This window comes from Podarcis erhardii (assembly GCF_964252035.2).
Source record: "Podarcis erhardii genome assembly, chromosome: 3".
In the NCBI taxonomy this organism is placed as follows: domain Eukaryota; kingdom Metazoa; phylum Chordata; class Lepidosauria; order Squamata; family Lacertidae; genus Podarcis; species Podarcis erhardii.
The window spans coordinates 8,024,034-8,051,319 of NC_138507.1; the positions used below are offsets into that span (position 1 = coordinate 8,024,034).

The 27,286-nt window shown below is 44.0% G+C and overlaps 1 protein-coding gene across 1 annotated transcript; it reads left to right on the top strand.

The window, feature by feature from the left end:
• The first annotated feature begins 1,366 nt into the window (after window positions 1-1,366).
• On the top strand, window positions 1,367-27,286 carry PLEK (pleckstrin). The gene is made up of 9 exons (XM_081855676.1): window positions 1,367-1,530; window positions 9,034-9,189; window positions 11,451-11,632; window positions 14,994-15,085; window positions 16,113-16,297; window positions 20,824-20,928; window positions 23,026-23,109; window positions 25,077-25,146; window positions 26,678-27,286. Exons 1-9 carry the CDS (start codon window positions 1,477-1,479, stop codon window positions 26,815-26,817), a joined length of 1,068 nt encoding a protein of 355 aa, XP_081711802.1. The 5' UTR covers window positions 1,367-1,476; the 3' UTR covers window positions 26,818-27,286.

A 27,286-nucleotide genomic window follows, 5' to 3' on the forward strand; every position in this document is an offset into this window, starting at 1 on the left:
ATAGGGGACGCGGGTGGCGCTGTGGGTAAAACCTCAGCGCCTAGGGCTTGCCGATCGTCAGGTCAGCGGTTCGAATCCCCGTGGCAGGGTGCGCTCCTGTTGCTCGGTCCCAGCACCTGCCAACCTAGCAGTTCGAAAGCACCCCCGGGTGCAAGTAGATAAATAGGGACCGCTTACTAGCGGGAAGGTAAACGGCGTTTCCATGTGCTGCGCTGGCTCGCCAGATGCAGCTTGTCACGCTGGCCACGTGACCCGGAAGTGTCTGCGGACAGCGCTGGCCCCTGGCCTCTTAAGTGAGATGGGCACACAACCGTAGAGTCAGACACGACTGGCCCGTACGGGCAGGGGTACCTTTACCTTTAGTGAATGCATGATTCCTGGTGGACTTGAGCCGTGTGTCCACACCATAGGAGACTGCTAACAGTGATGCCCTCAGAGACCTTGGTGATCAGGCAGGGACACCAGGCAGACCTTGACATAACCTGGACCCAAAACACCCACCCACCCCACTCACACATGAAGACAAAGATCACCACAGCCAGTCACAAACAAACAACCACACCCTAGGCCAATCCCAACCTCTCTCACCACCAAAGAAACACAGATGAACAGCAGAGAACCTGCACGAGCAACGCTGACAGCAAATCCCACATATATTAAGTAAAATAGAAACATCGCCACCCGACCCCACCCCCACCCATCTTTCCCCCCCCCCACCCCTTTTCCCCCTCTAATGTCTCAACAAATGAAACTGATTTGTAAAAATGTTACATGGGAAAAATACGAGAGACTTTACACATACTTCTGTAAAACAAGAAAATCTTTAATAATAATAAAAAAATAACCTGGACCCAAGTTGTTAAGGACTTTCAACCTTGAACTCAGATATCAGCATATGGGCTCATAGCCATTGCTATCCAAAGATGATGGATGGAACAGGCAACAGAGCTTGCTGACTAAACCTCAGTTGGTGACCAGAGTTATCTGGGGAGAATCCTACCTCAGTGTTCTTTATCCTAAACAAAGCTAAAAAGATGTATTGTGATACCATTGCTGCTAGGTCATTGTCATTAAGAGAACTTCATTGTTTTTGTCTAGGTCAAATATCCCAGGCTGCCACTCCACAAGAGCGCCTCTTAAAATGTGTACTCACTTAATTTAACAAGAGAAGCTCTGTTCTCTGAGACTTCTGGAAAAAGAAAATACATTGGTGCTTATTTCCCCCACCCAGTTTGTGCTAAGAGCTCAGTGTAAACAATGTTATTATTAGTTTATACTGTATTTTTAAAAGTTCTTAACTTACCATGTACACATGATTCTGCATTTCCTTCTTCCGGAAGAGGAAATGAGCCTGCTTTCATGTGATTAACAAGCAGAGGGATTTGTGAAAGTGACAGCTGTATAAATGCAGCTCGCGAAACCTTTGCATTGTCAGATGTGTTTGAATTCTGCTGGAGCAGAAGGAGCAGCGCAGAGATGGAACCCGAGCGAGAACCCAGGCGTATCAGGGAAGGATACCTCGTCAAGAAGGTACGTGCGAACCATTTTGGACAAAAGCTGTGGGAGGGCAATGCTTGATCTGAGCAAACTGGAATGCCGGGCTCACTATGCTTGAGCTTGTGAACCTCAGAGCTATAACTCTCAGGCAGAAGGACAGGACATTTACATAGAACGTAAAAGCCCTCGCTAATCTCTGTAATATTTATGCTTGAAATACAGAGTGCCTTTTGTTTTCTGTGAGCATGCAGTGGCAAGTGGGGAAGGGGGACAGGACAGACATGCCTCTTCCACGATAGCTCGGTTGGTAGAACATGAGACACTTCATCTCAAGGTCCTGGGTTCAAGCCCCATGTTGGGCAAAAGATTCCTTCATTTCAGGGGGTTGGACTAAATGACTCTCGTGGTCCCTTCCCACGCTACAATTGTATGATTCTACGCATGAAATTATGCCTGTTGTGGAGAAATTGGATAGAGAGACATCATAATCCAAGAAGATGGGCTAGCCAAAAAAGCTGGCATCAGCTGGTAAAGGGCAGGCTCTAAGTACAAATAATAAATATTTATTTGATGATGCTGGATGAGACCACAGAAGACTGAACTTAAGGCAAGTGATCTTTCTCTCTAAACCAATGAGAATCCTCCGGGGTAATTGACACCCACATCCCACAACACAGGATTGATGGAATGTTAGATGAGTAGGAAAACCCTACAAGGAAATGCCCAGACCACAAGACCAACTAAGATGGCAAGGGAGGAACCAAAAGAGGCTTCTTGTGTGCTGATAAGGAACTTGCCAAAGCAGAAGCTTTTCTGTTGGGGAATTCTAAGTGCCACAAACAAGAACAAAAGAGTTGGCGCTTCATCTTTGCCTAAAGTTTATTTTGGACATTTATACCCTACTTTTCTGGGGCAATTCATATGAATTAACACCGAGGGCCTTCTGGCAGTTCCCTCGCTGTGAGAAGCCAAGTTACAGGGAACCAGGCAGAGGGCCTTCTCTGTAGTGGCATCCGCCCTGTGGAACGCCCTCCCACCAGATGTCAAAGAGAAAAATAACTACCAAACGTTTAGAAGACATCAGAAGGCAGCCCTGTTTAGGGAAGCTTTTAATGTTTAATAGGTTATTGTATTTTAGTGTTTTGTTGGAAGCCGCCCAGAGTGGCTGGGGAAACTCAGACAGATGGAGCAGGGTATAAATAATAAATTCTTCTTCTTCTTCTTCTTCTTCTTCTTCTTCTTCTTCTTCTTCTTCTTCTTCTTCTTCACAAACTTAACAAGAAAACAGCAGTGTCATAACACAGTGTTATAAACACCGTTATCAACAGCAGACAAAAGACATATCAAAGGCTCAGATAAAAAAATGCCCACTGGATTGAATTAGTCTTAAAAGCAAGGGAAGGCTATTCCATAGTTTAGGTGACACAACTGAAAAGACCTTCTCTCTTTAGCTGATGAAGGGAAAACCAGAAGGGCTTCAGAATCAAGCAGATTCATATGGAAGGAAGTGATTCCTGAGATGTGCTGGTCTGAGGCCCCAGGTCTAGGGGTAGAATGTGGCCCTCCAAGCATCTCTACCTGGCCCTTGGGACTCTCTCCAGGCCACTGCCCTCAGCAGCCATGCTCCACGTGCTTTTGCCTGGCTGAAATGTGCTCTTTCCCTGCAATAATGCCTCTTGCTTGCCTGAATGAAGTTATCTCTCTCTCTCTCTCTCTCTCTCTCTCTGTGTGTGTGTGTGTGTGTGTGTGTACTTCTGACTTTTACATGGCTAGAATGTAGTCAGCTATACAAAGGTAACAGATGCATTTAGGGAATACACAAAGCAAAACACAGCCATTCTTCCAGATTCACACTTCTCTGAATTTTGCCACTTCCCTAGCCAAGAAATATATGAGGGTTAAATGTGGATAAAAATACATATATCGATAATATTAACATACAGAAATGCATTATATTCAGGGAGAGTGTTTTGCAAAAAATATATGTGTTAGTAATTCCACATACACACACAAAAAAATTGTTTACTGGGAGAAATTAGCACTAAAATGTGATCAAGTCTTCATGAGAATTTAGAAAGATAAATATTTGCACATTCCTGCAGAAATGACCTGAACTTAAGTTGGAAAAATGAGATGCAAATGAACCCAAATTGATAGATCTACCCACTCCTAGATCCATCTGGGGCTGGGTTATGACAAAAGATGTGGGGAGGCTTTCTCATCTCGGGCATGCTAGTCATGGGCTTGACTTGCCAGCAGAATATATGTGGTACAACTCTCAGTGTTCAACAGGTGGGGCAGCTGGGAGCAGCCGTTGTGTTTAGGCATGTGGTGTAACAGACTCAAAGGAAAGGAGAAGTGGTATTTTGGGGAAGTTGCCCAGAAGTCACACTTCTAGTTTTCTATCTCTTCCCCTCCTAAAAAAAGAAAAGAAGTACCGGTATTATTCATTTGAGAATAATATTCAGGGAACTTCTGTCTTGGCTCCGTTCTTTGATTGATTGAAAGAGTAGACAACAATGGGTTAAAACAAAAGCACATTGTGGGGGGGGCGTTGTAGATGCAAAAGACGCCAGGTCTCCTGCTTCTTTACTAATTGCATAGGAATTTCAGCAAGTGTAGCTCTGCGTCTATATACCGTATTTTTCGCTCTATAAGACGCACCAGACCACAAGATGCACCTAGTTTGTGGAGGAAGAAAACAAGAAAAAAAAATATTCTGAATCTCAGATGCCAGAACAGCAAGAGGGATCACTGCGCAGTGAAAGCAGCAATCCCTCTTGCTGTTCTGGCTTCTGGGATAGCTGCGCAGCCTGCATTCGCTCCGTAAGACGCACACACATTTCGCCTTACTTTTTAGGAGGGAAAAAGTGAGTCTTATACAGCAAAAAATATGGTAATTATTTAAGTTACAGGAGCTCTGTCCTTTTTTTCCATCTGACTAACCTACTACACCATAGGAAGTGAAATCAATCCCTCCCTCCCCTACTCAGTTTGGGTTCCAGGGGTTGGGATTTCCAAAGCCAAACTTCTTCCAGCTTGCCTTAGAAATATTACTGCAAGCTCCAGGCATGCGTGCCAGGAAGAGAAAGCCCTAGTCATTTGATTATCAGTTCTAGAGAAAACAGTTTGTCTCTCATGTACGTCACAACCTGTGAGGCCCTACAAGCTCTTCAGAAATGAAAGTTCCCATTAATTATTTCCAAGCCAGAGCCTACAAGTCTCTTTTGGGATGGTCCACAATGCGTATGAGGATAGAACTTTGGGAGCAATTCCGAAGAAGAGATTTTGTGGCCATGATTTCAATGTAGAAAATCAGACTCTACATGAAATAGGACAAAATTGCCGTTATAAGCCGTAAGGTATCACAGAAGGCAGCAAAGATTCTCTGGCCTTCGTGCACAAAGAACGGACATTCCATACATGTAAGAAGTCCTACAATCTTAGTACAGTGGTACCTCAGGTTACATACGCTTCAGGTTACATATGCTTCAGGTTACAGACTCTGCTAACCTAGAAATAATACCTCGGGTTAAGAACTTTGCTTCAGGATGAGAACAGAAATCGTGCTCTGGCGGCATGGCAGCAGCAGGAGGACCCATTAGCTAAAGTGGTGCTTCAGGTTAAGAACAATTTCAGGTTAAGAATGGACCTCTGGAACGAATTAAGTACTTAACCCGAGGTACCACTGTATTGATTGATCTAGTTCAGTATGGTTGACACTGATCAGCAGCTCTCCACGATTTTAGTCCTTTCCAGCCCTACCTGGACACCCCAGGGATCAAACTGGAAACCTCTTGTGTGCAAAGCATACAGTATGCTCTGAACTGCAACCGTTCCCCTTTCAAGGAATCCCTACCCAGGCCAGCGCCAGCTTGCAGCACCCTCAGGCAGCAGCAGCTGATCAGACACAGCATCGTTTGAGTCACTGTGGGAGATCTGAAATGGCAGCTCCCTTGCCTTGGTCATGGTGCTGCCGCTGAAGCAAAAATCTGCCTGTCAGCTAATATAGACCGCTTTACCAAGACGTGCCCTCAGATCTCCAGTTGTCCCTGAGCCTAACCAGGACCGGCCTAGTGGTTTGTATTGCGAAGCCTTACAATATGAATAGGTAACAACAGCAAGCTAGGGAGAAAGCAATTAACGGTATACAATGGACCTCTGAAGCTATAACCCTATACAGTGGTACCTCAGGTTAAGTACTTAATTTGTTCCGGAGGTCCGTTCTTAACCTGAAACTGTTCTTAATCTGAGGTACCACTTTAGCTAATGGGGCCTCCTGCTGCTGCTGCACTGCTGCTGTGCTATTTCTGTTCTCATCCTGAAGCAAAGTTCTTAACCCGAGGTACTATTTCTGGGTTAGCGGAGTCTGTAACCTAAAGCGTATGTAACCTGAAGCATATGTAACCCGAGGTACGACTGTATTGAGTTACTTAGGACTCAAGAAAGCTCAGTGTAAGTCTATGGGCTGTGAATCTGAGTAGACGTGTGTGACCAGGGGACAAAATCTCAAACCCAGGGTTGAATGCAACCTCTCTACTAGTCCTCAGAATTGCGCTACATGTCACAAACAGCATACATATTGTAACGAAAGAGAACGCTTCTCGCTTTCACACGGGACAGCACCTTGTGGTTTTCTCAGCTTCTTCAGTTGAGAGGTGTTGGGGAAATTACACGATTTGCCTGTTAAGTTTTGCTTCTTGATCTCATGTGAGTACAATTATGTGACCCTAACTGTACTGTGGTGAGGGCAAGCACTCTGTGCTGCTCTGAGGCACTTTCCTGAATGGTTATGTCTCATGTTTCAGGGCGTTGCCCTGGCACTGAAAAGGGATTCTGGGCTCAACTTTTACAATGAGCACAGGAACAAGCAGAGCCCTTTGTGTTAACATAACTCCTTCTATCCAAAGCGACTTTCCTTTCCTTTTTCTTTCTAATGTGTTTTTATTAAAAGTGCATACCGTGTCTCTGTATCCAATCACAGAGTCCTTCATGCGGGTCAGTTACATTCAGTGTGACATCACTGTCCAATGTCAATGAGCAGTCATCATTCAAAGGCAGTCCCCGAGCCTTATAGCGCCCTCTCTGGCCCTTCCACTTCTCTCTCCTTTCTGCCTCCCATCCCATTCCCTGGAACAACCTTGACCTGAGCAAGCAATGACATCTTTCTGTGATGTGTACAGAGCTTCTGAACTGAGCCAACATTATGCCTTCAAACCATGACTGAATCAAATAATTCAGAAACCCCAATATGGGCAGCAATTAATTAAAGCTTTATGGGTCTGGTTTTAGAGACCTCTTCTTTTCAACTGATTTATGTTGTAGTGCAGTCCTGCTGGCCACTACTTACAGGTACACAATAGATCACAAATATGTTATTTTCCTAATCACAAATTACCAGCCTCTGTCTAATAATCAGGACATCTTGTTTTTAAAACCCTGTCCTAAAGCCATACAGCTGAACATGCCTGCTTTCTTAATATATTGGTATGTTAGTTTTTGCTTCTTGGAGAAACCTCAAAACAGCCAGTATAGTGTGAGAATTAAGTAACCAAGCTAGTTGCTTCACACTTTATACAGAACTGCGAAATTGCAAGTCACCGCTAAATGCTGTTCTAACCTAACCACTTTTCATAATGCTCAGCACTCCTTTTCCCTTAACCCCCTGCTCCCCTATTATTTTTCAGACTACTGCAGAGTTCACATGGCATTTGATACAAAAATTATATTGTCTAAGGTGTTTGAATATCGGGTGAGTCAAATTCCTCTCCCAGCTCTAGGAATAGGCACAATTTACTTAGTTATTTAATTTGCATCTTGCTCTTCTTTCCAGAGGAGCCCAGTGCAGCAAACATCAAATTTGTTAAGAGTAAGGCATTCTTCCAGAATGGCAGCTGAAAAAAGTAAGAGAGGACTTCTGCAGGAACCCAAACCTCTATTGGGTCTGTGCCTGTTGTATACTCCTTTCATTTCATTAAAAGGTAGAATACACACATAAGGACAGATCAACCCCATATATACAAAGAAGAAGAAGAAGAGTTTGGATTTGATATCCCGCTTTATCACTACCTGAAGGAGTCTCAAAGCGGCTTTTTGATGCACCTTTATTTATTTATTTTTTATAATAATATTTATTAAAGTTTCAAAAGAATTACAAAAATGAAAGAAGAAAAAGAAAACAAAAAATACAAAATACAGAAAAAGTAAAAAAAGCAATTAAAAACATTTCAATCTTTCCATATCTTATCTTTCTTTTACTTATTTCCCTGACCTCCTCACACCTCCCTCTTTTGTATTCTAGTTCAATTGTTGTTTCAGCAAATCCTTACCCTTTTTGCATTTATCTTGATACTTTATCGTAATATATTATAGCTTTACATTTTTACATGTTAACAATCCATTTTTACGTACCCCTTAACCACCTTATTGCTAAAACCACTTAGCTTCATTCCAACCTCCCTCTAACATTCCTTAATTCATTTGATGCACCTTTAAAGCATCAACGTTAAAGGTCAGCGTTTTGATTTGGATTTCGGCATCAATGTCAGCCCTTGTGAAAAGATAACTGCCCAATGGTTCCCAAGCAGTTATCTTTTCACACGGGCTGACATTGATGCTGAAATCCAGCATCGCCTGAGCTCTGCGGGTGCAGCTTTCTCCTGATTGAAATGCACAGTGTTTGAGGTCTGGGACATTCACAGGGAAACCAAAAGGCTTGTTTACAAAGCTATTGTACTACCAACCTTGCTGCATGCTTGTGAAACATGGACCGCTTATAAACGCCATCTCCGACTCCTTGAAAGTATCCATCAATGGTGTCTCCAAAATTTTTCACACATCACTTAGGAAGACGGACAAACTAATGCCAGTGTACTGGAAAATGCAAAGATCACCAGTGTCGAAGCAATAATTCTTTCAACATCAACTTTGTTGGACTGGTCATGTTGTGCTGATGCCTGATGATCGTCTTCCAAAGCAACTACTCTATTCCAAACTTAAAAATGGAAAGTGTAATGCTGGTGGTCAACAAAATATGTTTAAAGACTGTCTCAAGGGAAATATAAAAAAGTAGTATAAACACCGACAATTGGGAAACACTGGCCTGCGAGCGCTCCAGTTGGAGAACAACCTTTACCAAAGGTGTCGTGCTCAAACTCAGGATGAAAGGGAGGTTGTGTAAGGATGTGTGGATCCAGAATTGGCCTCCACAGTCACTTATGGACTCACTGTTAAAACCATGTTCATGGAAACCTCCTTACTCGGATATGAGTGATTGCCAAAGAAGAAGCTACTTGGGAACCATTGGGTTCCACGATAGAAGAAAGGAAGGATCTAAATGTATGGGTGGGGGAATGAATAAATAACCCTAATACTGAATGTTACATTGTTTTTAGAATCTCCTTGTGTCTTTGGGGATTGATAGGTGCTTGACATGTTTTGGGTAAATAAGGATTTATTTAGACGCAACTTCATTAAAAATGCTTTCATTGGCATTGTCACAGGACGCATAGATAATTTTGTCTTGTTTGCATACAGGGTAGCATGTTTAACACCTGGAAACCCATGTGGGTAGTCTTGTTAGAAGACGGAATTGAATACTTTAAGAAGAAGACAGACAACAGCCCTAAAGGAATGATTCCTCTGAAGGGAAGCACCTTCACAAGTCCCTGCCAGGATTTTGGTAAAAGGATGGTGAGTATGCATGTCTTCTGAAGTACACTGAAGAAAGCAGGCAGGAAGGTGGGGCGTTTAAGCTATGGATTAGGTTTTTTCCACTGTAGTTAAGATATTGTCAGATCTTGCTGGCTGCAGAAGCTGATACTAGCCTTCCTAGTGTTTAGAGAGGGTGCCATGCAAATTCAGCCCAGCAAAATGCTAAGACAGGGTGGGGAACCAGACAATGTTGGACTCAAACACCTATCAGCTTCAGCCAGCATGGCCAACGGTCAGGGATGATGGGAGCTGTAGTCCACCAGCACCCGGAAAGCTGTTGGGCTCCCCAGCCCTGTTCTAAGAAAACAATGCTGGTTGTTTTCTTTCTAAGGATAGACTCAGGGCTTATTCACAACTCCCTTTGCCCTGCCTCTTTCCCTTGGGTTAACCCAGTCAGAACAAGTAGCCTTTGGGTTTTTCATGGATTGCTGTTCTAGTTTTGTGGTGGGACAATGGCAAAATCACTTGGACCTGTGCCTAGAAAGATGGGGAAAGCAGAAAACCAAGCATGGGATGAGCGGAAGGGTGGACAAGCCCTCGCTTGACAGATTTTTGTTATTATGGGAATTTACATGAATCAGAGTTGTTAAGTTCCAGCATGCATCTCGACTATACTTTGACAGTGCAGTTCTTCGCACAGATAAAGAACTGGGGGCTATTGATATTGTGGTGAGACAGCTTCTCTGTCTTCAAAAAAACTCACATATCTGAGTAAGGGGCAGTAGGAATTGTTGGCTGGAACTAAAGTTCTTCAGTTAGGAGGAACAGCAGTCTGATTATGTAACTGTTGCTGAACTGTATGGGACCATTTCTTTCCAAATCAGTATGTACAAGATCAGACTGTGCTTGTCTTCCAAGATTGGGGCAAATTGATTCAATGTTTCCACCCCTGGAACTCTGTAGTAGTCTGAGTGCTCAGTGCCTTTCTCAGATATCCGTCTGGGCAGAGAAGTCAGAAAGATGATTAGACCACTGCAGTTTTCCAGAAAGGGCAACGTGAAAGCAATAGTTTAAAATAGTTAGTCCTACTTTGGAAAGCATGCATGTGATCCCAAGTCCCTTTCAGTTCAAACTGTTGTATCCAACTTAGAACAAACCCATTAAAATGAATGAACCTAAGCAAGTTATTTCCATTAACTTCAATGGGTCTACTCTGAGCACTCCTTGGCTACAACCCTATTTTCTTCAATAGTGTGTGGATTGTGCTAATTCCCTAGCCTAAGATAAATTAGATACTCAGCTTTTGCTATGTTGTGTCTTTGTGTATAAACAATAAATCAGCATGAATGTTTCCTGGTTATTTCTGTATTGCATGATCAAACCAAGGTTGCAGGTTTGATGGGACAGCTGCACATTCCTGCAATGTAGGGGGTTAGAGATGATCCTAAAAGTCCTTTCCAACTCTACAATTTTATGATTCTAAGAGCAGAAAGTGGTGTAAAAATTCTATTCTGTTCCATACTACTTTACAGTTCCTTCCCAGCTTGCCCAGTTTAAGCAGTTTATACTGCTGTATTTAGGCTGCAATTCCATACATACTAAGGGATACGGGTGGCGCTGTGGGTTAAACTACAGAGCCTAGGACTTGCTGATCAGAAGGTTGGCAGTTCGAATCCCTGCCACGGGGTGAGCTCCCGTTGTTCAGTCCCTGCTCCTGCCAACCTAGCAGTTCGAAAGCACGTCAAAGTGCAAGTAGATAGATAGGTACCGCCCTGGTGGGAAGGCGTTTCCGTGCGCTGCTCTGGTTCGCCAGAAGCGGCTTAGTCATACTGGCCACATGACCCGGAAGCTGTACACCGGCTCCCTCGGCCAATAAAGCGAGATGAGTGCCACAATCCCAGAGTCGACCACGACTGGACCTAATAGCCAGGGGCCCCTTTACCCCTTTACCTCTATACATACTTACCTGGGCATATGCGCCATTGAACTTGGTGGGTATTACTTCTGAGTAGGCAAGTGCATGCTTGTTTTGTTAGTTGCTTGTTCATATAAGCTGTGCTGACAAATATATGTAACCTGCACACACTGTACCTTTAGAGCACATTTGAAGCATATTATTTCTCTCAAAGAATTCAGAGCCTGGTAATTTACCTTTCAAAGAGTTATAATTCCAAGCAACACTTACCAAACCACAGTGCCCAGAATTCTTTGACGGGCAAAATGTGCTTTAAAGGTCTAGGGTACATGCAGCCCTTATGCAATGGATAAGTGTAAATGATTATGAAATGGTTCTCTTCTAGTTTGTCATGAAGCTCACTACCGCCAAGCAACAGGACCACTTCTTCCAAGCCTCTCATCTCGAGGACAGAGATGTCTGGGTGAAAGACATCAAGAAGGCCATTAAGTGCATCGCGGGAGGTCAGCGGTTTTCTAGGAAATCCACCAGGAAGTCTATTAAGCTTCCAACCACCATCAACCTGGGGTTTGTTAAAATAGACTTCTTCAAATATTAATTTAAAAGGCAGGAACATATCCTCTTGTTTACTTAGGGGCTAATTACACATATGGGATGCGGGTAACGCTGTGGGTTAAACCACAGAGCCTAGGACTTGCCAATCAGAAGGTCGGCGGTTCGAATCCCCGCGACGGGGTGAGCTCCCATGGCTCAGTCCCTGCTCCTGCCCACCTAGCAGTTCAAAAGCATGTCAAAGTGCAAGTAGATAAATAGGTACCGCTCCGGCGGGAAGGTAAACGGCGTTTCCATGCGCTGCTCTGGTTCGCCAGAAGCGGCTTAGTCATGCTAGCCACATGACTAGAAGCTGTACGCCGGATCCCTCGGCCAATAATACGAGATGAGCGCCGCAACCCCAGAGTCAGTCACAACTGGACCTAATGGTCAGGGGTCCCTTTACCTTTAATTACACATAAATGTGATGCTATGATTTCAAAAAAGAAAAGAAGAGCAGCCTTGAGAGATGGAAATTTGGGCTGGAGAAGTGATGGGGAGGTAGAGGAGTGCTTCATCCTTTCCCCAGCTCCCCCCCCTCCCTCATTCACATATCCCAGTTGTTTATCCTCCAATGGAGCCTGGAAAAAATACATATTAAAATTGTGAGTAGAGAAAGGATTAAACACACACACACACACACACACACACACACACACTTCTCCAAATTCCCATCTCTCAAAGCTGCTTTTTATTTATTTAAAGGATATGTGTGTGTGGAGCTATTTTAATGGCATTCACACTTGGGTTGTAGTAATCTGGTTTTATTTAATCATCATTTCTTTGCTTTCCTGTGACAGTAGCTGTTGGGCAGATATGTAGGCATCAGGCATTGTTATAAAGCGAAGCTTTGTTTTCCCTATTCCCAAAATGCACAAGAAACTCAGAACCTGGCTAGAACAAAGCAGTGAGATTACAAAAGTTTAAAATATTAATTGACAGAAGAGGAAGTTGATTTTTTTGTTTTTCCCCAAGTCCACTTGCAATTTGACTTTCACTTAGATTTAGTTAGGGTAGGAACATAAAGAGCCCTGCAGGCTCAGTCCAAAAGCCTATATATAGCCCAGCATCCTGTTCTTACAGTGGCCGAGTAGATATGTGTTGAAAACCCACAAGCAGGACATGAGTAGACCAACACTCTTCCCCACTTGTGGTTCTCAGCAGCTGGCAGTTAGAGCCATCCTGCTTCTGAAAGGGGAAATGTGTGCTATGAATTTGTCTAATATCCTTGTAAAGCCATCCAAGTTGGTGGCCATCACAACATTCTGTAGAAGCAGAAAGTCCTATCTTTGAGGGAAGCAGATTTATTGTGTAAGAGCTCCCAATCAACTTATTGTGCAACCTAAATTTGCTGGAATGTGATTGAATCCCACCTGTAAACAGTGACATCCTGGAAGCATCCTGTGTTTAGACATATGTCTGTATGATTATCTCAACTGTGTTGTTGTTGTTTAGTCATTTAGTCATGTCCGACTCTTTGTGGCCCCATAGACCAGAGCACGCCAGGCACTCCTGTCTTCCACTGCCTCCCACAGTTTGGTCAAACTCATGCTGGTAGCTTCGAGAACACTATCTCGTCCTCTATCATCCCCTTCTCCTTGTGCCCTCCATCTTTCCCAACTTCAGGGTCTTTTCCAGAGAGTCTTCTCTTCTCATGGTCAAAGTATTGGAGCCTCAGCTTCACGATCTGTCCTTCCAGTGAGCACTCAGGGCTGATTTCCTTCAGAATGGATAGGTTTGATCTTCTTGCAGTCCCTGGGACTCTCAAGAGTCTCCTCCAGCACCAGAATTCAAAAGCATCAATTCTTCGGTGATCAGCCTTCTTGATGGTCCAGCTCTCACTTCCATACATCACTAGTGGGAAAACCATAGCTTTAAATATACGAACCTTTGTCGGCAAGGTGATGTTTCTGCTTTTTAAGATGCTGTCTAGGTTTGTCATTGCTTTCCTCCCAAGAAGGATGGACAAAAGCTTTCATAGAAAGGCCACTTATTAGTTGTCTAAGTTATAAAAGCATGAGGTGAGCCTCCTTAAAGGATGTAGGCATTTCCTATGCCTGCCTAAGACAGGGGTAGGCAACCTAAGGCCCATGAGCCAGAAGCGGCCCCTGAACCGAGCCGCCTGCTCAGTGAGTCCTCATGTGCTGCGCTAAACCGGCACAGTGTGGAGCTGGGACTCGCTTCTGTGGTGCTGGAAATCACGTCTGTGCATGCACAGATGCCGAAAATCACATCTGCACAGATGCCAGAAATAATGTCTGTGCAGACGCTGGAAATCGCGGACACGCGCTCATGGGTACACAGTCCAACCCACGGAGAGATCTCCGCGGGGGTGAACTGGCCCAGGTGAGGGAAACCTTGCCGACCCCTGGCCTAAGGCATCTTTCCCCCTGTCTGCTACATTGTCAAGTGAGTCTGGTAATTGCCTTGTAAATATGCTTTGTACTGCTAGCTGGGTGAGTGGTGAAGCAAGCCCATCGCCACTTCATAAGAAGAAGAACAACAAGAAGAAGAATTTGGATTTGATATCCCACTTTATCACTACCCAAAGGTGCCTCAAAGTGGCTAACATTCTCCTTTCCCTTCCTCTCCCACAACAAACACTCTGTGAGGTGAGTGGGGCTGAGAGACTTCAAAGAAGTGTGACTGGCCCAAGGTCACCCAGCAGCTGCATGTGGAGGAGCGGGGAAGCGAACCCGGTTCCCCAGATTACGAGTCTACCGCTCTTAACCACTACACCACACATTGGACTCAAACCATATGCTTAAGCGATGATTCGGGTGTGACCAAATAAGGTAGAAGGAAATGCCTTCTCGCCAGTCAGGCCAATGGTCCATTAACACGATACCAGCTACCCTGACTGTCAAAAGCTCCCAGTCAGGTGTTGTTTTCTTAGCCCTAGATGACAGAGTCTTCCTATTACACAGAAAATATGTGCTCCACTCTGAGTTATCTGCAGTCACTGGTGGAGGAAGAGGGGTGCGGGGGGTGTGGTCTGCCTCAGGTGTCATCCCTGGGGGGGTGACATCACCCCCCCATCACATCTGGGACAGCATGTGCCAGAGCAGCTAGCTCTGCCTCTGTCTGCAATGAGTGGCCTCATGAAAATGGTGCTTTTAAAACAGCCATCATGGATGCCCCTACACAATGTGCTCTTTTTTGGTTTGTTCATCTGTATAGAAGCTCCCCACGGAACACTTCTGATTCTATAATTAGTGGGTCATTAAGGACTGGAGTTTGCAGAGTCCCTTTGATGCATTTGCAGAAGGAATTTAAACCCCAAAGAGCCAAATCGAACACTGTTTCCTAATTCTGCCTCACTTCTCTCACTGCACAGTGAACTGTATCTCTCAATGAAAGACCCTGACAAAGGGATACGAGAAATGAAGCTGGAAAAGGATAAGAAAATTTTCAACCACTGCTTTACTGGTAAAGAGCTCTTATTTTTCCCTTTCAAAAAAATGCTCCGTTGAGTAAAACAGGTGCTAGAAAATGGAGTCGCGACAGGAAATAGTTTGATGGGAGGAAAATGTCAGTTGGCATTCCAAAATAGTTGAACCTGCCAGTTCCTGGAGAAAATGTCCTATAGATATTGGACAGAATGTGGCGGCATTGAGAGGGGAAATTGTTTCTAGTAGACAGAATGTGAAAACCGCATGGTCAAGGCTTTCCGATGAAGTGGGCTTGAGTTTTGAAAACTAATACCACAGCAAATTTGTTAGTCTTTAATATGGACTGGGCACAGCCCTAAATACTTCATATGATTTACATATTCACTGGCAATTGGAATAATTTGCAGAGCCTGGCTCAAACCAAGCCCAGATATAGTCACCACTGGCTTCATATTTCCAAACTGTACAGTGTTACCTCGGGTTACATATGCTTCAGGTTACATACGCTTCAGGTTACAGACGCCGCTAACCCAGAAATAGTGCTTCAGGTTAAGAACTTTGCTTCAGGACGAGAACAGAAATCGGGCTCCGGCGGCGCGGCAGCAGCAGGAGGCCCCATTAGCTAAAGTGGTACTTCAGGTTAAGAACAGTTTCAGGTTAAGTACGGACCTCCAGAACGAATTAAGTACTTAACCCGAGCTGCCACTGTAATTGCAATTTGAATTTAATTGAGAACATACCGTATTTTTCGCATCAGACCACAAGACGCACCTAGTTTTTGGAGGAGGAAAACAAGAAAAAAAATATTCTGAATCTCAGAAGCCAGAACAGCAAGAGGGATCGCTGTGCAGTGAAAGCAGCAATCCCTCTTGCTGTTCTGGCTTCTGGGATAGCTGCGCAGCCTGCATTCGCTCCATAAGACGCACACACATTTCCCCTTACTTTTAAGGAGGGAAAAAGTGAGTCTTCTAAAGCAAAAAATACGGTATCTCTTTGATTTGCTTAACTACTTGCAGCCTGCAGTACTTCTGCTCAAATGCCTTGGTTCATTTCCTTGCCCTTAGGTAGTTGTGTGGTTGATTGGCTCCTGTCAAACAACTCTATCCGGAATCGCCAAGAGGGTCAAATGTTGGCATCTGCCCTGTTGAACGAAGGTTATTTTCAGCCTGCTGGAGATATATCCAAGAGTGCACTGGAGGGCCTGTCAGAAACTTCCTTCCTTGACCACGAAGACGCCTATTATTATTTTGTAAGTAGCAATGCATAACTCTTCTGTGTGGGATCGCTGGAGGTTGGGGGGACACGGGAACCCTAGAAAATATAGCTTTTCAGACTGGCTGCAATATGAGGGTCTCATCTAATGCAGTCTCTGTGGGTAGGTGTATACTGTATATATGTGCATGTGTGTTGAAATATATGTCTATGTATATTTCCTGATGGGACGTGGGTGGTGCTGTGGGTTAAACCACAGAGTCTAGGACTTGCAGATCAGAAGGTCAGCAGTTCGAATCCCCGCAACGGGGTGAGCTCCCGTTGCTCAGTCCCTGCTCCTGCCAACCTAGCAGTTCGAAAGCACGTCAGAGTACAAGTAAATAAATAGGTACTGTTCTGGCGGGAAGGTAAATGGTATTTCCGTGCGCTGCTCTGGTTTGCCAGAAGCGGCTTAGTCATGCTGGCCACATGACCCGGAAGCTGTACGCCAGCTCCCTCGGCCAATAAAGCGAGATGAGCGCCGCAACCCCAGAGTCGGTCACAACTGGACCTAATGGTCAGGGGTCCCTTTACCTTTACCTTTACCTTTATATTTCCTGGTACTACACTTGGTCTCCCCATTGACTTTTTTATCAGGGCGTATACTCCACATTGCTTGATACAAATTAACCACCTTTCACTACTGCAGTTGGTGAGATCAGAGCTGAAAGGTGGTCTGTTTGGTGCAAACATCTTCAAATATTGATGCTACCTGATTGGCCCCCAAAGTTTCATGATTCATCTAATTTTACCTTCAACCAGAATCCTTCCTTCTGTTTTTAAAGTGGATGTGTTAGTTATGCAGTAGCAAGGATTGACTTTTGACTGTTACAGGATTGCAGCATTGGTTTGGTTTTCCCCCCTAGCTGCCACAATTTTTTTAATATGTCTTGGATACTTATATTTAAATCTCTGCTTCCCAGCCTTTAATTTATTTAATTTATTGCAAAGCACTTGGGAGGAAGAATGACTTGGCATCCCTCTGCTTCAGCAGAAGCAACAGAGCAAGCCAGCATTCCTCCGAAAGATAGTGACTGTGAATCACGGAAGTGCAAGACCTGGCCTCAGTTAGCTGTCATTTCAGAGGAGGCTGCCTTGACTTCTTCTGTAAATGTATTCTATTGACATCTTTGTGGGTATTTTCCTATCCTAAGAGGGTTAATTGTAAATATATGACTCCAACCATTTCCACAGGCCTTCTGGAAATACAGGGTTGAATTCAGTGAAGTTCTACTCATGGGTAGACCCATTGAGGTTAATGGGCTGAAGTTAGTCATGTCCATTTATTTGAAAGGTTCTACGCTGAGTATAACTAATATTGGGTCTTATGAGTGGGAATCAATAGTGTTGCTGCATGCATAGAATGTGGTCTGGCTCATGCAGTGGGCCTCCCCAAATTCAGGGACTGGTTGGATCAGGTGGAGTGGTAGAGGCTGCCAGCCCAAGAGGATGACAACTTAGAGTAAGGTTACCAGATTTTTTTCATATAATCCAGGGACAGTTTTTTGGTGGTTTTTTTTTTTAAAGAAAGAAAAAAAGTTTTTTTAAAAAAGAAGTAATATCCTTCCTTTGGAGCACTAGCTGCCATGGAGTAGGCTCGGGTCGGGCTTGGGCTCGGCCATGTGTCCTTGCCCTCGCAGTGCTCTCCTACTTCTCCTCCTAAGCGGTGGCGGCAGTGGCAGTGGCGTGGCAAGGTCAGGGCTCCCCTCTTTTTTCTCCTTCCTCTTTCTCTCTCTTCCTTCTCCTTCTCCTCTCCTCCTTCTCCCTGCATCGGCTCCGGGGTTTTCCTGGCCCTGGAGTGCCGCGGGCAGTCGGCTGGGTAGCCGGGCGCTCTCGCTCCCGACTCAATTTGGGTCACCGGGGGGGGGGGCGTCTGTGGTTCCCCCTTGGCAGTGGCAGTCTCAGCAGCCCGGAGCCAGCCTGGTAGCGCAGTTGGCTCTTGCTGGCTTCAGGAGCTGCTCGCTGCCGTGGCGCCCACCATTTTGCCTCGCTGGTAGTCCCCATATGTATGATGTATATTGAAGCAATCATGCAACATTCATTCCCTACTAATAAATCTACAACACTTAAAATATAAATCCGGGGACATTCCGGGGACGGATTTTGTCCAGGGACAGATTTGCAAATCCAGGGACTGTCCCCGGGAAACAGGGATGTCTGGTAACCATAACTTAGAGCCCAGAGCCTGGGGGGGAACAACTGAGGAGCAGTCAGCAGAAGGGATGAGCTGGGAACTGATAGAAGCAGGAGACCAGAGGGGTCAAGGATGCAGAGACAGTCCCAGTCCTACAGACTCTCTTTCCCCTCTGACCCCTCGCTCCAGGAGGGTACTATGCCAGACAGGCCCAGAGGAGGAGCTCACCCCACAGCCTTCCTCTGCTTGGGAGGAACCCAGAGTGAGAGGATAGAGGGGAGGGGCATACCTAGGGTTTAGTTTCAGCAATGCCTTCATTGAGTTAAGATGAAACAGGGACATTGATGTATTGTTGGTAAGTTGTTGTTTTGCTAATAATAAGCTAATTTCATTCCGTCCCTTCTTTATATGTGTCTACCCTGTGGATGACCTGACTCCTTGACAGCTCCTTGACACCCATCCTCTCCTCCCCCCAACCCTCTAATCTGCTCTGGAAAGTAAGGGGAGCCCTCAGAACAGGTTGGGTGTGTGCATGAATGGGGGCAGGATAGAGGGGAAAGTCACATGGCATGAGTAGACCTCATTCCCCATGTGCATACTCTACTTAGCACTACAGTGAATTTTATAAAACCAGACCTTAGATTTGGTACATCCATCCTACTGAGTTTGAGGTTCTACTTTTATCACTAAATGGAGCTTGCGGGGGTGGAAGAGGGAATGAACCTTCTCTTTCACCCTCTTACCTCCCCCTGTTCCACTGCTTGAAGACTTTTGGAACTGGAGTTTGTGGTGTGGATTTAAGCAATGAAGCATGGGAAGGTAAGGAGTAGGTACATTGTACTCCATCCCCTGTGTGCTTCACTTCATGACAAAAGTGCTTTATAACCAGTGCACAACTGTTTGTTGTTGTTTAGTCATTTAGTTGTGTCCGACTCTTCGTGACCCCATGGACCAGAGCATGCCAGGCACTCCTGTCTTCCACTGCCTCCCATAGTTCGGTCAAACTCATGCTGGGAGCTTCGAGAACACTGTCCAACCATCTCGTCCTCTGTTGTCCCCTTCTCCTTGTGCCCTTCATCTTTCCCAACATCAGGGTCTTTTCCAGGGAGTCTTCTCTTCTCATGAGGTGGCCAAAGCACTGGAGCCTCAGCTTCAGGATCTGTCCTTCCAGTGAGCACTCAGGGCTGATTTCCTTCAGAATGGAGAGGTTTGATCTTCTTGCAGTCCATGGGACTCTCAAGAGTCTCCTCCAGCACCATAATTCAAAAGCATCAATCCTTCAGCGATCAGCCTTCTTTATGGTCCAGCTCTCACTTCCACAACTAGTTTGGCCTTAAGACTGGGCTTCTCAGTCTTCTGTATCCATGATTATCTAGATTGCCAACTTCATTCGCTGATGCTGTCTAAGGGAATGCTAGTTGCATAGCTGTTGGCAAGGTCCCATATAATCAGTCCTGAGATTCTACAACTCTAGTTGGCAACTTTTTTAAGAAAGAAAAACAAACACACGCCATATTTTGTTGCTGAACAATTTGGTTGTGCCATCTGACTCACTCCTCCATGACAAGGGCTTCCTTAAATTAGGTACTCTAATTTTCTTTTTCATAGAATGCAGATGAAGAGATTAGTTATTTAACCCTCCCTTGACCCCACCCCACCCTGCTCCAGTGTGACCAGTGAGAGGAAGAAAGAGTACTCTCCATATTCTGCATTTCAGTTGCTCAATCCATTTCGCTCGGATATTGACTTGTATGCACAAGAAAGCAAGGCGAGAACTTTCTCTGAGGCTCTACTGATCACATCGGAGAGGAAGTACCTTAAAATGCTGTTTGCCACAAAGGAAAAAGGAATTTGGGGCATACTTCCTGTACACATGCTTTGTGCATGGTGCATGTATTCACTACGATGCATAAATCTTAGTCTGTAGTCCAGGTAAAAGAATGACAAGTGGGATCCCATAGAGTAACACATCAAACTTGAAATATACTCGGAGTCGAGTGTGGATTTCATGCTCTTTATTCAGCTCATAGTAGCGAGGAATGAAAGTTCCCCCACAATATCTGCTTTATATACATTATTTACACAATGGGCCACATGCGATTGGCTAATTCTGGGATTCCCCTGTAGACCAATCAGGTTGCGGATTCACTTCCACCTGGAGCTGGATTGGTGGCTCCTGTGGACCAATCATACTGCTGCATTGTTCTAGGACCAATAAGACTGCTGCATTCTGAATCCTATTGTTCTAGGACCAGTCAGACTGCTGCATTTTGGATCCTATTGTTCTAGGATCAATCAGACTGCTGCATTTTGGATCCTATTCACTCAGTACATATCAAAACTCTTTCAGGTGATGTTAGCAACATGGTCTTGTTCTTTCCTTAAAACAGGCAGACAGTGGATTCTTCAGTGAAGGGAATTCCAGTGATGATGATGGGATCTTCAAGGAAGAATTCAGAGGCACAGTGGTCAAACAGGGATGTTTACTGAAACAGGTTGGTATAGACCTTGTTTGCTGTGATGGCTCAGAAAAGCAGTCAATATAGTACAGAAATATAACCCTTCTTAGGAAAACTGCCTAGGCTGAAACTTCTCTTGACTCTCATAGCTGTGCTGTGTTGCTCAGTGGCGATCAGCTAGTGGAACAGGGCATCCTTCAAATCCTCCAAGGGGGAAGTCACAATCAATCTGGTTTTGCCCAATTCCAACAGAATTGCAACACTACCGTCACGCACGGGGCATATGAAGATTTTATAACCATGTGACTCACTGAGCTTGTCACTTGCTTCATGCAATCCTAAGAAGAAATTGCAGCACTGAGAGGAAATGATCACAGACTGAATCCACGGTAGAACGTTGGCCGTCAATTTTGAGGCACTTTCAGGAATATAAGTGGCACAGTATCCAAAATGTGAAGGGGAAATGAATTCTAAATGTTGTGTTTTCTTTCTAGTACTTTAGAGACATTCTTCAGTCTGAATTATTTCAAGAGATACTGAGTTTTATAAGGAAGAAAAAGTACCACTTTTTTTAAAGGGTGTGTATTTGGAGTTACCCAAGCGAACACTTTTAAGAGGCTTTTTGGATGTAAGGATTGGTGCAAGAAAAGCTTGCATTATAGCTAGTTTGAGGCTGAACAATATATTGCCTAAGGTCTACAACTGACCTGTAAAAGCTGTTGCCACAGATCTTCATTCCTTCTTGGGAATAATACTCATTATAGTCTGTGCTCTAGACCAGGGGGTCCCAATCTGTGGTCTATAGACCACCACTGGTCTGTGAGCTTTATTCAGGTGGTCCACAGCATGTTCACATTAAATTGACATATTGATTTTTTATTGCTTCTTTAATTTCTTATATTGTACTTTACTGGATTGCAAATTGAATTCTGTGGAAGGCAAATAAAATATAAGAAATAAAGGAAGCAATGAAAACAGTAAGAAATCATACAGCATCTAGCACATCGCATTGCAATTGCTAAAACAGGCAGAAAGAATCATTAAGTGGTGATTAGCAATTTTCAAATGGTTCATAGGAAAAATAGTTTAGAGCAGTCGTTGCCAAACTGTAATGGCTATTTCCCACCCAAGAAAGAACCAGCAGGCATCTGAAAATGAAGATACTGTATGTGGCAATTGGTTTTAGAGGTCAATTTTAATTGCATTGGGAATTCTATAGAAGGGTGACATATACATCCCTAAAATAAAATAAAATGAAATAACTTTTAGGGTCTTGATTGTGCTGAGGCAGCAAAAACAGCAGAACTCCAGCAAAAGCCATGGATACTCTCCTTCTGACATTCCTGGGATGCAGCCAGGGGTTTTTTTGAGCAGAAACGTACCTTTTTAAAATTAATTTTGTGTGTTAAACCACAGAGCCTAGGGCTTGCCGATCAGAAGGTTGGCGGTTCGAATCCCCGTGACAAAGTGAGCTCCCGTTGCTCTGTCCCTGCTCCTGCCAACCTAGCAGTTTGAAAGCACGTCCAAGTGCAAGTAGATAAATAGGTACCACTCTGGCGGGAAGGTAAACGGCGTTTCTGTGCGCTGCTCTGGTTCGCCAGAAGCGGCTTAGTCAGGCTGGCCACATGACCCGGAAGCTGTACGCTGGCTCCCTCGGCTAATAAAGCGAGATGAGCGCCGCAACCCCAGAGTCGGCCACGACTGGACCTAATGGTCAGGGGTCTCTTTACCTTTACCTTTTCAATTATTTTTTTGGCCAGGGGAAAGGGGAGCTGGAACAGATATACACCCAATGCCTGAGCCAAAAATCCACCTATATCTGTAATCAATAAAGTTGTGGCCATTTCTAATCCAGATCCCTGTCTGCTTGAGTTTATTAATAATATCTTACATTTAGCCACTGCCCGGGGGGGGGGGGGAGGTGTTGCAATGTGACTGGATCTGCAATAAACAAAAAAAAACAAACTTACTTCTTGGTGAGTTTCCCCAACTCCCCCCCCCCCCGAAAAAAAGCACTGGGTGCAGCTATCGCACCATTCTTGCTTAGCTACCACAGTGTTCTTCAGTTCTCTTTTTGGGATTTGTTCTTGCAGTGCAGAAAATGAAAGTCATACATTCATTACATTTATTTAGGGGCACCGGAGGAAAAACTGGAAAGTACGAAAGTTTGTCCTGAGAGAAGACCCTGCCTACATGCATTACTATGATCCTGCAGGGGTAAGCCCGTTTTCTGTGGTTTTGCTGGACATTTGATATGAAACCCACCTTCAGAATCATGGGTTTGAGTGGCAGGATTGTTTATGTGAATTGTGTTCAGTTGCTGGGACCTCTTCTTTTTAAAAATTAAAGCATCTTCTTTTTAAAGCATCTTCTTTTAAAAAAATATTTATTTATTTTATTGAGCAAGAAAAACCTTAAAATACATTCCATACCAACATACATTACATACATTCCATAAATTATAAAGATTATAAAGAATTGAAATAGAAGGGGGGGAGAAAAGAAGAAAAAGAAAAAAGGAATTAAAAGAAATAAAAGTATAAGTAGAAAAAGGCTATACTTTTATCTGAAGTACACATCAGCAAAGGAAAAGAAACTTCCAACTAAACCCATTGTACTATTTTACCTTTAAGCTATTATTTACACAGTTTCCTAAAGTTGTTTCTCTTCATCTTAATTCGGACGTTTTCCAACAATTACTTTATATTACATGGCTCATTCAATATCTGCCAGGAAGTTTTCATGGTCACAGTACCCTTTGAGATATTCCTTAATTACTATTCCTTATTAACTTCTTGTATTGAGTTTCCTCTCACTGTTCCTGTTCTCCTTGCTAATTGTAAATACTCTATCAATTTGGCTTGCCACTCAATCTTTGAAGGGATAATTTCACTTTTCCAATTTCTTGCTATTAGAATCCTTGCTGCTGTATCTTCAGGGCTGTATATTCTAATATATTTTATCAACTTATTTATAGGCCACCTTTCATGGCATAACCCCAAGCAAGGAAGCTTATGTGTAATAAAAACGCAATACAATGCGAAGTGAAATGGCAGCAGTACAATCGTTTTTTAAAACATGGGCTAGTTAAAATAGGGTTGCCATATTCCAAAAGTTAAAATCCAGACAAAGTTGTTGAGGTGTGTTTTTTTTTGGGGGGGGGGTAGGTCAAAGTTGTTGAGTTCTTTTGGGGAACATTTCCACACAAAAAGGAAGATGTTTCCGGGCTTTTTTGGAATTTTTTTTTTGGATTATTTTTTGAAAAAAGCCCCCCCCCCCCATACGTCTGGGTTTCCCAGACATCTTGCAAATTCGGCAAAAATCCACCTCGACGCCATTCTGCTGGATGATTCCTGGACATGTCCGCAAAAATCCGGACATATGGCAGCCCGAAGTTAAAATAAGTGAATAAAATAACCGAATAGATTTATGCAGCCAAAAAAGCTGTATGTTCTAAAACAGCTCTCTAGTTTAGTCACATTTAATAAATACCTAAATAAAGGGGAAGTATCCCAATTTGGGGGGGGGTGCAGTGAGTACAAAATGCACCCATTTCAGAAAGGCTTTGTCAAATGAGCTTCAGTCAGCAAAGTGGCTCCCAACCCCCAACTTTTGTGGGTTGTTCTGTTGTTCTAGCACAGTTTTTCTTCCATCTGACCGTCTGCCAATACACTGAGTTCTAACGTTATGTGTCTGAGAGAGAGGGGGAAAAACCTTTTCATTATTTCCACATGGTTCATAATGTCAGTAACTCTGGGTGAAACCTACTTTCCTTCACCTTTCTTCTACACTGAAGAACCCTGATTTTCTGGTTTTACTCCTCGATTGCCTATAGCCCATAGCTGTCAACGTTTCCCCTTTTTTTAAGGGAAATTCCCTTATTCTGAATAGGATTCCTCGCAAGAAAAGGGGAAAGTTGACAGCTATGCTATAGCCTGTGCCAACACACACACACACACACACAGCCATAGCCATGTCCATCTCATTCCAAAATGAGTTTTTAACCAAGATAAGAGACTCAAGTTCTTCATGATTTCCTCCTAGATTACACCATAGCCTGCATAAACACACACATGGATGGCCGTAATAATTTCTGTCGTGTTGGTTTCAGCTGGAAGCGAAAAATGGTTTCCAGAATGAGTTTTTAGCCAAGCTAACGATGGTTTGATTTTGAATCATTTCAGGGGGAAGAGCCACTTGGAGCCATTCACTTGAGGGGTTGTGTGGTGACAGCGGTTGAAGATGCACCAGATGGTAAGCAGCAGCACATAGAGACTGTCCCTCGTGCCGTGCATGTTCATGCCTCATTCTAAGAAGTCTTTGTAACACTTCTGGTGGTGCCCCTGGGCGGGTGCCTCAGACAATTCTTTCTTTCTTTCTTTCCTTCTTTCTTTCAAGTAAGAAGTAAGTCTCCAGTCCTCCAGTCTCCAGTCTTTTCAGAAAGAAAGTTGTGAAGCAAAATGTGCCAATATCTTCTAAGAGATTTCTGTGAAACAAGAGTGGTATGGCGGCCTTGTAGATTTCTCCTGGTACTGAGGAACGCTGCCTCTTGGTTTTAGACAGGAACAGCAGTCTATAGCTGACTTTCCATCGTATGTGTTAAGTTGTGGGTCAACATATCAGATGACACAGCGATTCTTCAGACAGCTCTTGTTTATTCACAGGCCAGAACAGAACAGGGCTTAGGGGTTCAGCTAACCTGCTTATATAGAGCTCAACTATAAAACAACAGTAGCAACTTTCTGTAACTATCCAATCGCTGAACGTCACTTTCAATGCCTTATTTGCATATGCAGACCTGAGTAAACTATCTACAGTATCCCCCTGCTGGCCCAGGGTGAGAACTTCAGTACATAACACCATGCATAAGATTGTCAAGGGCAGGGCTGTCTTAACCATAGGCACCAGGGGTGCAGGGCACCGGGGCTCTCAGGGGCACCAGGCCAAGAGTCCGGGGCCCTAGAGTTGGAGTGCGGGGAAGAGCCCACCCGCAGATCCTTGCACCCCGGCGCCACATATGCTTAAGATGGCCCTGGTCAACGGGTGGTTGCCACTCTAGTTTTGTGGTATGCCACATCCCCTCCATGGCAGCCATTTTGTGATGGGCAGCCCCAGCATGCTTTCAAAATTCAAAATGTCTCTGGTGCTCTAAAAAGGTTGGTGATCCCTGCTTCTTAACATATTCGAGGCCTGGAAGCAAATGGCTCAAACACTCAGTTTTGTTGATTCCCAAACTGGGGCAGTCACATGAAAAAAACCGGCATCTCCCTCTTAATATGTCAATTAGATAGAATTATCTTTGAATGTGAGCTGAATTGAATGCCTTTCCCCATCCCTATTTCCTTGTCACGAAGGCATTTTGATCTGTTCATTTATGCTTAAATCTGTCTGCAGGTAAAACCAGCATTGGCTAGAATTTTCTTGTGATTTATTCTGTCTTTTCAGTATCAGTATTCAATATCCATACACTGCCTAAACAGAGCATGAGAGAGGTTTAAAAAAGGGGTGGGAACAACGATCACCATTTCTGACCATTAGTGCTGGCTCAGGCCCAACCATACTAGGTCACTGGCATGGCTAACCATGATGCTGGCAGATATGCCTCCCAATTTCAAATGAAATACAGGCTTATATATTTATGTAGAATTGATTTTCTACATGGAAATTGGAAGAATTTCAATTGTGTTTGCGAGAGTTGTGTGAAAATGGAAGAGACCATTGAGCCAGAAGAACTGAAACAGCTCCCAGACTCCTTTGCTCACAGTCTTCTTTCTCTCACAATTAGGCAAGAAAAATGATGTTGGGGGCAACCTGTTTGAAATCATTACTGCAAATGAGGTCCACTACGTCTTGCAAGCAGCCACCTCCACAGAACGTACAGAATGGATCAAGGCCGTTCAAGTGGTTTCCAGGACTGGAAAGTGAAGAACTATAAACCCTAGCAAAATACGAGTGCCTCTTGTTCAAAGGGTTTCTCCACACAACTGGCTATCTGTAGCCTTGTTCTCGTTCACAGATACCAGGATGGTTATAACCCTGAAACTTGTATTTGACAATAACCTGTCTTAGAATTAGCCCAGTATTTCATATGCCTGTGTCCTGTTCGCTTTCTATACCTTCCCATTATCCAAAACAGGATCATTTGGCCTCGTCACAGCAGTCTGTAAAGTTTTCTCCTGTACCACCAAGTAAAGAAGATGCTACTTTAAGGCAGATGCATGGCTAAGTGTTACGTAACCCTTATGATTTCTGCATATGGTAGTGGTTTGGGGGGAATAGTTTGTAAAATGAGTTTTGTATTTTAACAAACCCTCCTCCTCTTCACATATATGTGTATCTGTAAGAAGCGCCAACTGAAGTAAATGGAGTTCTATTTGCCCTAAGAGTATTAAAA

Bases quoted from the DNA above. Each gene is read 5' to 3' on its own strand.
- PLEK (XM_081855676.1), top strand. From the start codon at position 1,477: ATGGAACCCGAGCGAGAACCCAGGCGTATCAGGGAAGGATACCTCGTC. The intron at 1,531-9,033 runs GTACGTGCGAAC...GTTTGCATACAG, and splicing joins AAGGATACCTCGTCAAGAAG to GGTAGCATGTTTAACACCTG. The intron at 15,086-16,112 runs GTAAAGAGCTCT...CCTTGCCCTTAG, and splicing joins TTTCAACCACTGCTTTACTG to GTAGTTGTGTGGTTGATTGG.